The 10,972-nt window shown below is 37.6% G+C and overlaps 1 protein-coding gene and 1 long non-coding RNA gene across 2 annotated transcripts; one reads left to right on the top strand and one right to left on the bottom strand.

Moving 5' to 3' along the window:
- Positions 1-5: 5 nt before the first annotated feature.
- LOC117210221 lies at positions 6-1,777 on the top strand. Its single transcript, XR_004488058.1, has 3 exons — positions 6-138; positions 245-1,282; positions 1,381-1,777. It is a non-coding gene; the product is annotated as an uncharacterized LOC117210221 (long non-coding RNA).
- A 2,169-nt stretch (positions 1,778-3,946) lies between these two features.
- LOC117210232 (leucine-rich repeat neuronal protein 2-like) lies at positions 3,947-10,505 on the bottom strand. Its single transcript, XM_033453041.1, has 6 exons — positions 10,262-10,505; positions 9,402-9,673; positions 8,748-9,007; positions 6,374-6,665; positions 5,922-6,083; positions 3,947-4,943 (listed from the first exon to the last, which is right to left on the bottom strand). Exons 1-6 carry the CDS (start codon positions 10,443-10,445, stop codon positions 4,617-4,619), a joined length of 1,497 nt encoding a protein of 498 aa, XP_033308932.1. The 5' UTR covers positions 10,446-10,505; the 3' UTR covers positions 3,947-4,616.
- Between the last annotated feature and the right edge of the window lie 467 nt (positions 10,506-10,972).

The raw sequence follows: 10,972 nt of genomic DNA, 5'->3' as shown, positions 1-10,972 counted from the left end.
ATTAGTTTGTTTTCATGTTATTTGTTCGACGATCGACGAGTGGCAATTCAACGTTGAAGATCTTGACCATTCGAAAAGCCCTGGTATCTTCTTCTATCTCATTTTAGAAATCCGCATAGAAACATTCCTTTCGCCGGTGTAAGTGCCCTTAATTACTCTACATCTTACAACTGCACAATAAGATGCCATTTATCAGATGACCGACATAAACGTCTTCAATAACTCTACGTTCTATATCTTGCAGAAGTCCAGGCGACATTGTAACCAACTCATCGACCAATTACTTCTCAACATCCAGTTCAATCCGCAGTACACATCAACGTCTATCTGACAACAGATATAAACGTCTTCGATTACTCTACGGCTCTACAATCTGTACTTTTCGTCCTAAATGCAGTCTTGCAATCAACGTCAGCAAACAATTAGTCCAGTTCAATCCATGGTAAATATTCCAACGACCACCGCCATCGAACCGATGCTTGGCCAAAGTTCACCAAAAATCCTGATCATCACGTTCACCAAGCACTAAGCTGCAGAAACTGGTTTCAGGGGCTGCAAACTCTCCAAAAAATGGACACGTACACTGTCCCGGTTCGCGTGCTGGCATCACCAAACGTGTTTGATCTCGCGTAAACTGCACTACTGCACTAAAGAAACTAGAGAAACAAAAATATACAGGCAATCCACTGTGGCAGGCGAGAATCGTTTTGGCGCGTTGCACGGGCGGCTTGCAGCGGAAAATTCTAATTGAATTGAAAGGGGAATCGAAGGCAAGCAGCTGTAGGAAGGAAGAACTCGCGGATCGTGGCGGCGTCGCGTCGTTCTTCGTCGACGTTTAGGGAGTATCGGTGCGCGATTCAAGGCGATTCAACCCCCCGCGCGCGCGATCATCTCCACCCTCAGCCGCTCTAACTGGTCAAGAAAAGTAAAGCTTGGGAAGCGGATATCGCGGGGCTCGAGTCACGTTGTTATTGGCCGGCGTCGCGACGCCACTCGCCCTCACGGTTGGCCCCGTGGCGAACGCGGGGCGGTACCATTGGCGCCGTTACCATGGACACGATGCTGTTTCGTCATAGGATTTCCTAGCCACCGACGCGGTTCTCTCTCACCCTTGTGTTCGCCGGAGCAACCCCCTCGGTGCCGGATCCGAAAGAGAAAGGGAGGAGGAAACCGTGGAGGTGGAGGTGGAGGAACGAGATGTTCTGTATTCGTGGTTCCCCATGTCGTCGTTGTGCATTCACATCCACTCCACGATAACGGTGTTCACGCGTGTACCTTTGAGGTAGCTTTTCCTACCGCTTAAATTGTATTTCTTTCGCCTTTATCTTTTTCTTTCCTTTACTTTTTTTCGCTGGTTTTTATTGCTCTTTTTTTTTTAAGCATTCCCTCCGAGGATCCGCCGATCGTCCTTTGTTCCGAAGATGGCTGGTGGAGAATTTCAGATGAATTTTAAGGTATTTCTTTACGTTGCAGAGGTTCGATCGTTTATTTTCTACGCTATTGGTCATATTTGTTTTTCCTCTCGGCATGAAATTTTGTTTTTCGCGGAATCTATGGTTGTATATGAAAGGAACGCGAAGAAATGTTGTATTTCGAGTTCTTCTGCTATATCGAAGTGTAGTATTTCGTTAGCGAAATTCTAAATTAGAAGAGCGAAGGTAATGCGATGATATAGTAGCTTCATATTCTTGTTCACGAAGAACTAATAAAACCTTCTTTGAAGAAGGAGATGCATTTCGTTTGTCTATTGTTGTTCGCATTTCATCACGTTCTTTCTCTCTCTCTCTTTTTCTCTCTTTCTCTCCGGCTGTTTTTATCTCCTTTTTTACTTCTTTCTCATAAGTATTGATCCTCCGTCTGCGTTGAAGTATATAAAAGCTTTTCGCAAGTCAATACATCTGTATCGAATCTTGAAAGGATGGAGAATGCGGATCAGGAGGAGCAGGCGGATCAAAATTAGATTTACTCGTTGGACGATGTGTACACGACGCAGGATGTAGATACTTACGATGTAGGTCCAAAATAGATAGGTGTTCGTGTATATCTGTGTGTATGATCCTCTGTAGCTTAGCGTAGGCTCTCGATCAATGGAATTATTATGGCATCACGTCGTAGATGCTAACGCAATTTTTACGACGAGACGCCCTATGCAACCGCTAATTGCACCTACTGAGAAGAAGATTTCATAGTGTTTAACGAATTCTCAATCTGCGTCCCTTTCTCCATTCTATTTTCCATACTTGTACTCATATTTATACATTCCTATCTTCTATAGGTATTTATGTCTTTTCATATCTCTATAGTCTTACATTCTTACATACCGTTATCTTCATTTTTCCATACTTCCACAGTTTTACATTTCTATTTCCTATACTTCCATACACACTGTATACACATGTACATCCATATGACAAACTGCGAATCATAGCCAAGTTAAAATTCCAAAAATTTATATCTATGCACTTTTCCATCTTTCGATAGGTAACCAAGATGTAATTTTGCTGTCTATCGTGACGAGGCTTTTTGTTAACCCGAGGAGACATGTTCAGTATTTGTAACACCTTGTAATCCCCACGAAGGAGAAAAACACTGGACCATCCTTTCCTACCTCCAACGCCGAAAATAGGTCTCGCCACTAACGATCAGATGCATGAAACGATGCATGATAGTCACAGTCGTTTAGTATCTAAATGATGCCGCGAAGGTTGGCGATTTCTCGTGTAACAAGTCCCGAGAGGGTGTGTTTAGAGCGCGGCGGTGGACTTTGCGAGCGGTTTCCGGAACATCAGCGGGAACAGGGGGCTAGTTTCGACAGCGCTAAGCTTGCGGACGGGATTTTCGGCTTTGCTATCGACATCGAGGGCCGGCTACGCCGTATTGCGGACCGCCGAGGGATCGACGGAACGGATGAATGGACACTCGTCGGTAACACAATTACCGGGATGTTAATTTACCCAATAATCGCGGAAGCAACCCCGTCTAAATGCCGGCACGCGCCACTTCCCCTTCCGCCGTCGCCTAAATAGAGACAGCCTCGCTCTAATGTCAGGGATGGATACATCGGCTCAGGTTTTACAGACGATTGCGTCGTTGCACGTGCGTTTTACCAAACAGCTCCAGCTACGTACAATGGTCTGTAACTGGTCTCTTTGTGCTGTATATCGAACAAGGCAAATAAAGTTGAGCGACTTTGCAACTGTGGTGGCACGATGGCTAACGTACTTTGAGAATCCTGAAGCGATTTTTAATTATAATCGACGGAGAAGCTTTGTATAGATGGTGTTTATGTAGGAATGTAAGAACATGTAATACAACGTAGATACTAGGAACATAGAAATATGTTTGCGTGTATGTAATGCATTGGAGTAACGTAAAGTCTGGTGATGTGTGTGCGAATTAAAGAAGAAGCTTAAGGAGTAGGAACATAGACGTATGGAATAATGGAAAATGGAGATATAATAAGGTAGAAACGTTAAAATATATCAATATAAAGATGGAAGGAGTAATATCTCCTTCTTACTTTGCTGATTTGTGCGTCACATCTCGACCAATATTCCTAGGAATTGTTCGTCACCTTTCGTGCCTTTTTGGTCGATATGCGAAGTCTCTGTGGAATAATGCGAGACAAAACCGAGTTATATCTAATATATTCGATATATTCTTGGTGCTAATAAAAATCCAGAGCATTGAGCGCAGTGCAGATAGTTAAGAGTAGCGTAAACGAACCGCTTGGAGATTCGTCAGGATAAAAATAATGTACTCGTAATCGTTCATCATCCAGACGGTAATTACACGCATATTTGAAAGTCAATTATGACACGTAAGTTTTCGCAAACGGATGTGTGAAACGATCGCTTAATTGTTTCTCGTCTAATTCTTCCAAAGAACTGTCGATCTCTTGCAAACGCGATTTTACCACAACAATAATTCCAAAACGATCTTCGTACCAATATTTTATTACAATATGCATTTTTATTACAAAACACGTACATCGTTGGATGATTAAATACATGTATACATGCGAACAGATTATCCACGATAGCTTATAAATCGTGATCAACATAAATTAATATCGTCGAAAAGACTGCGAATTGCTACAAAATATTTAACATTTCCGTTCCACGCTCTTACCATATATATCGTATAAGTTTGATACTATCTTATCAAACTGTCGTATCTATCACCTTATCGTTTCTACTTCGTGTTTTATCACAAACACTTAATAAAGAAACGTACGATCGTCCATATCTGGCAAATGATTCACAGTACACGCTTGCGCTATTTTTTCTACAAATTCCACCGTAGCTTGCTTTGTAAGCGAGGCACAGCGATCGTCTGAATTGCTATTGAACTGCGCGATGTTTACACGTCTGTACGAAATTATGGCAATGCCAGAAATTATACAGGCGGTCTCAGTGATCGTTGTCGATTCTACGTGAAAAGATAAGTCGACAATGGAGAATAAAATTTGTACTCGTTAAAATGTTTGCCGAATGAAACGAATCTCTGCATTTACAAAGATACAAATTTGCATAAACATGCTTTTCAGTCTGGTCATTTTATTCGCCTCTTTTTACTAACGGGATAGAGGATTATTCATCGATAGGAGAAAATTCTCAGAATTCATCGTCGTCCGTGGCTCTCTTGTAGAAAGCTCGTGAGAAGGTGGCGGGTCCTTGAGTGCCGCAGAAGAAGAAGCCACGACGCCAGAAAACGAAAATCGTCAGGCAGACTGGAATGGCGAGCAACAGACCGACCAATACGCCGATCAGGATCGTCGCGTCCCTTTCCGGTTTTGCATTGTATAAGTCCAAGCAACGCAAGCTTCGATGGGATAACGAAGACAAGTTCTTGCCAGCGTGTTCCGGCGGGAAAGTACAGGTGAGTGAATCCAGCTCGTCTCCCATGAGCTTCTTGCCGTATGTTGGCAGCAACGTGCCAATCTAGAAAGAAGAAATTAATATCGTTGCATTTGTACGATTTCCACCTTATCGTTTTATCATTTCTATCGTATTATTCTATTTTATAATTATTATATTCGAAACAAGAATTTCAATGCTTCATCTTGGATTATTAATTTTTACTATTTTCCATATGAAATTCCGTGCCTTCCGTATCTTGTAAAATAGTTTTGGAAACTCGTAATATCTTATATTGCACTTTTCTATTTTCCAACAGTTCCAGTGTTTAATACGAAAATTCGAAAAATCAAGTAGTTTAATATAATTTCAATCGTCATCGTCGCGCAGTTTTTCCTCGAACAAGACCAAACATACAACGAAAGCTACCGTGTTCCCGCATTGGGTTTCCAGGTATAGTTTCATCGGAATTCGGTTTAATGGAGAGAATATTTCATACGAGATACTCGGCCAAAAAGAGCGATGGAAGTGATATTTCGGAAAGAGGATAGTTCGACTAGATCGACCTGTAAATCGAAGACTACCAGCAGAGGAACACGTTAAGTCACATCTTTTTATTTCTTACTTCTCGTACTGCTGGAATTATTTTGATGCTTGCCTTTCTAGTCAAACATACGTTTCTTCGTTCTTCTAAACATATTTAAAATGTCGCTTTCCTTAATAATAATTATACTTCTGACTTTCCTTAATAATAATTATACTTCTGGCTTTCCTTAATAATAATTATACTTTTGGCTTGCGTAAAACTTGATCAATTTACAACCGTTATATTTAGAAGATTGGCAACACCTTTAGACTTAATTACTTTCGTTTTCAATGACACGTTATATTAACATTCTGCTGTTTAATCCGACAGTGACACTAAAAATCAACAATGCTACACGTAACAGATTTTTCACCTCTGATCTTCAATTGGCATCGAAGGAACGATCGATTGGTTGGATGGAAAGTACGCGATACAAATGGAAGTGGATTGTGCGTTTCGTGATTGCCAGAACTTACCAGATATTGATTATTGCAATCGCAGCTCCATTTGTTGTTCATCAGATCCAATTTTTCAAGCCAGTCCCATCTTGCTACCAATTGCTGAGGCAAATATCGCAGGGCGTTATCCGATAAATCGAGTTTCTTTAGTGGCGGCCACACAGGTGCCTCAGAGTTACTCTACAATAATTTATAATAATAATTTGGCACGTAATAACCGTTCTTATTCTATCTGAAGGGAAACGGACGAACGAATAAATGAAAATGATGAAAAGGAAATAGAACGTCGATCAATATGTTTCTCGGTTATGGATTGTATTAGAATTAAGTGGAGGAAGAAAGATGAAATTAATATAGCGAGAGATGAAATTAATAAAAGTTAAGTTAACGCGATTTAAATAAAAATTAACGAATCAATGGAACAATACGTAAAACTAACGGTTGTAACAGCTATTTCTGGATGAAGTTACCTGCGTGGCAAGAGCGTAATCATCGATCGATTCCAGTTTCGGACAGTTTTCTATACGAAGATGCTCGAGAGACGTCAAGCCTGAAAAGGCATATGGTCCAACGATCGTCAAATGAGGCATGCAACAGAGGCTTAACTCCTTCAGTTTTGGAATAAGTGGAAACGGGTGTGAGTGATTGATAATTTGAATTGGATTTTCGTCCAGGTAAAGCACCTCGAGCATCGTTGTTTCCTCGAGAGCTTTCGGAACAGATGTAAATAGATTTCCGCTTAAGTTAAGCTTCCTAAGGGATCTAATCAATTAATTATTAGTTAGCGTTCCATTTGATTAGACTTAAACGTAGAACGTGTCTTATCGTATTGTGAAGCCATACAGTGCACGAAGATACTATTAAACAATTTACCAAGACATTATGATAAAAGCAAAATAAATAAAAGAAAGATAATAATGGTCTTACTTTTAATACGGTAATAGGGTAAAAATAAATAAAGTGAGTGTAAAAGAGATATTCGTATAAGGAATAATTTCAGAGCAGACCTTGTATAAGACGGTTCGTTAATACAATTTTTTAATAATATTTTTATAAATCGTGGAATTCAGATGTGTCATATTTTATGAAAATACCAGGAAAATTCAGAAGTGGAGAGAAAGAAAATACGGAATATTATTTGGCACACTGACATTTTGTAGAACTTTCTTTCGATTGTATAGCTTCACGCTGTTGAATGAATCACGCAGATAAATTGTTAAATTATGGAAAAAGTATAGGAGAGAAGGATGGAACGAAGAAAAGGAAAAGATAAAAAGTAAGGGAAGGAGGGAGGGAAACAGAGAAAATAGGAAAGGAAAGGAGAGGGAAACGATATGGAATAATTGGCAAGGTTCAAGCAGGAATGAATGAGATATTAGATTCCTGTAAATTGATTACATGCATAAATGATCATTGTCCTCTCGTCCATAAAATACTATTTCTGTTCGTAACAATGTATCCGAATATACTGGAATTTTTAAGGACTATTGAAAATTGTTTACTCTTTCGTTTACGTTATATGTATGCTATACATGTATCAAATAATGACTGTATCTCGTTTCTCACTTTTTATGAATTTTATTTTTAATTAAATTATTAACGCGGCTATTTCAGCCAATTAAGAGATGTTCCTGTATATCTGAACTTCCTCTACATCAAATGTATTCCAATCATTTACACAAGTATGCACTTATATATCTTTGTATCACGGAATTTTATTAATAAGGGTAATTATATAAAGCTCCTTCTAAAATTACTTGCTGCACAAATATCTTTTTTCCCATTTTTTCACGCTCACTGTGTACGTCGATATATAACGGATAACACGTTGGAATGCAAAAATACATATCGGCTACTGGCTTTGATTTAATAAACTATTCTGCTATTTGATATACCTACCTCACTGTTCTTAAGTCTGTACAGTAAAATGGGTATATCAAATAATAGAATGGTTTATTGAGTTAAGTAAAGTAGTACGTAGACGTGTATTTTTACATTCCAACGTATTATCCGTACTTATTGACGTATAACAGTGTGCGTAAAAGAAAAAGTATTCGCGCAGCAAGTAATTTCAGAAGCAGCTTTATGTAAACCGGTTTATTAATGATATCGATGAGGATAATAATTAAATCGACGTGAGATGCAAACATCGTGCGAAGGTAATCAATTAGAACACGAGCATATCGTCTAAGTAGGCTGTTAATCTTTTTCTTCCCACTTTTTATATTTTTATTCGCTTTCAGAATCTTTTAAATGAACCATTTATGAGACTGTGTTTATACGAGACAAATTATCGAGAACAAAATTGGACTAAACCAAATTTTCTCAATGTGAGTTTATGAAATTAATTTACAAAGGTAAAGAAATCTGTCTTATTTTTCCAAATGAAACCTAGAGAGCATAACGAAGCGATGTGTAATATAACTGTACCTGAAAAGTAAAAGAACAACCAAGAAAAATGAGAAAAGAAATACATAGAGCGCTTTGACTTAACTTTTTTGAATTGAAAGACAACGGTATATCAGGTAATTAATTGAAACATTTTGGTGGAATAATTTCTCGAATATTGCAATTATTCCATTTTTACTCTCAATAATCCATATAATGGATATTCTGGTAGAAAAATGAAAAATAAAAAATAGACCAGTCCATGAAATACTTAACACACATCGTGTAATTCCATAGACGATATTGTACGTTATCGAGATTTGCTGTATAATAATTTGTAGAATGCTATATCTAGAGTTTGTTATCAGTGTAATACGTTCTATCGAATCAGTTTCCGTTACTGTATCAATGTTTGCCTGATAGTTTGCAGTAGTATCGAGGAACTGAGATATTTACCTAGATGAGTAGAAATGAACGTCCGAAAGTGTCTTTAGGCGACAGTAACTCAAGTCTAACTCTTCCAGATACGGAAGAGAGCTGATCGCAATGGACGTACGTTCGTCGATTCTCGAGAACTGATTCCAGGAAAGGTTCAACACCTTCAGACTTTCCATGTGCTCGAAAAGATCTTGATGCAACGAATGGAGCACGTTATGAGCCAAATCTAAGACCACTAGCTTTTCCAATGGTTCGTAAGCATCTGGTGAAAATTTGCCCTGAGGTATCAAGACATAGAGATGATTCAATTTTTAGAAGTATATGAGAAACGATTAAATCAAAGCTTGTTTCGCCTTTCAGCAATGCTAGTACCGTTTTGAAAAAGGTAATCTATATTATCAAATGCAATATGCTTTAAATATTAATTGTAAATTGAAATTTATAATTTAATTCTATCGAAGTTACGTTTCAGTTAATGTATTTAATATCCATAATACTGATTAGACGAAAAGAATATAAATGGATGTAACCAACGATGATAGGTAATTAATCGATTACTATTGATTTATCGTGACACGTTATAAGATTGTTCAAGAACTGTAATGTTTCATTACGATTATGAATATATATTTCTATGACTTAAAATGTGCTTAACTAGCACGTAAATATTACCTCAAACACGACAGGTTTTAAGTTTTCCGTCGTAAGTTGATTATGACTCAGATCCAACTCGGTAAGATTGATTATCTCCTTAAAGGCTCGAGGATCGATTCTCATGATTTCGTTCTTCTGCAGCGACAGTTTCCTAATTTCTATTTTTGGGAATGGTTTCACGTGAACCAATAAATTCCCTTTGAACGACGCTATTTTTATTGTTTTATTGGACCATTGTTCGCCCTCGAAGTGGTGGGTCAAATTTCTGTTTCCACAATCTATGATATCATCTGATAGAAAAACATTCATTCGTTTATAAATTTCTATTTCTCACGTTCGAATATTCCTATATTCGTTTCTATCTTTCCTTGAACATTTCTTGAATATTTATAAAATATTGATTCTACTGTCGGTCTGTCATTTGAAACTTAGTAGATCTACCGGTTTAAATTTTTAAAAGACTCTTTGGATTTAACTGGTCTTAGTATTATACATCATGCAATGGTAAAATACTGCTTTCTATTCAAATAGCCTCGAAATTAGAAAATTAAGAAAAATAAACCTAATACGTTATATAATGACCAGCGTACACGGTGTTTTAGTTTATTAAGGACCTAAGATTAATTATCGTATTCGTTCATTACCAAATTCTGTTTTTAACGCTGTTACTAGACAAAGGAAATTCCAAGAATTCACTTAACATTTTTTTCGCCAGATTTCGTTATTTTTGCCGGAAGATGTAGATTTTGCAGAATCGTAGATTCTACAATTTTATGAAACTTAAAGACATGTAATTACTTGTAACATTACGATAAACTGTTGCTTGGTCCTTAATAGACTAATAGGCAGAACTTTGCACTTAGTTGATTTGAAATTACCTATACAATTGCATACTGTGCACAAATGTGGAGGTTTCGGCTCAAATATTTCCTCCTCCTTCAGATTGGTAGTTTCAACGTCCACGGTTGCATTCGTATTGTTTGCATTTGCATTATTGGCAACGTTTTGGCACTCAACGGTCGCAAAGGTGAAAATAAAAATAACGAAAAATCGGTAATTCATGATTTCTTGCGAGATCACTACCGGTAGAACCTCACAGTGAGAACTGAAATCAGTTTTTCTGTATCGAGCCGAGTGCCTCTGATAACAAAACCGGTGATAAGATACCGTTGATCACCGTTACTCATCGTTCCAACCGGGTAAATCCTTTTAATTCGCTTTCACAGTTTGTTTTTATTGAAAGCCACCATTCGCGTATATTGACGTCTTGATTCCTTCCTTGAAAATAATCGGATTTATAATTCATTTCGTCGATGTGGAATAAAATATTGCAAATATTTGATACTATTATTTCGTCAATCCGCGCAAAGACGATTGAATTAAAAATTTGACATGATTACAACTATGTAAATTTACCGATTGTGAACGTGAATTTATATATTACAATATGAAAACTACAGGAAATAAATATGTTAAATCCACTTTCGACATAATCGAGAAGAAGAAAATAATCAGTTTAATCTAAGGGTATAACCGGTTTAAAAATAGATAATACATCTACAGAAACGTATGTCTAATCTCAAAATTAA

This window comes from Bombus bifarius, unplaced genomic scaffold (genome assembly GCF_011952205.1).
Source record: "Bombus bifarius isolate JDL3187 unplaced genomic scaffold, Bbif_JDL3187 scf7180000008199, whole genome shotgun sequence".
Taxonomy (NCBI): Eukaryota; Metazoa; Arthropoda; class Insecta; order Hymenoptera; family Apidae; genus Bombus; species Bombus bifarius.
The sequence above is the reverse complement of the archived record's forward strand: the minus strand, read 5'-3'. Positions and strand labels throughout refer to the sequence as shown.

Bases quoted from the DNA above. Each gene is read 5' to 3' on its own strand.
- LOC117210232 (XM_033453041.1), bottom strand. From the start codon at position 10,445: ATGAATTACCGATTTTTCGTTATTTTTATTTTCACCTTTGCGACCGTT. The intron at 9,008-9,401 runs GTAATATTTACG...TTGATACCTCAG, and splicing joins TAAAACCTGTCGTGTTTGAG to GGCAAATTTTCACCAGATGC. The intron at 6,666-8,747 runs GTAAATATCTCA...TTAATTGATTAG, and splicing joins GTTCATTTCTACTCATCTAG to ATCCCTTAGGAAGCTTAACT.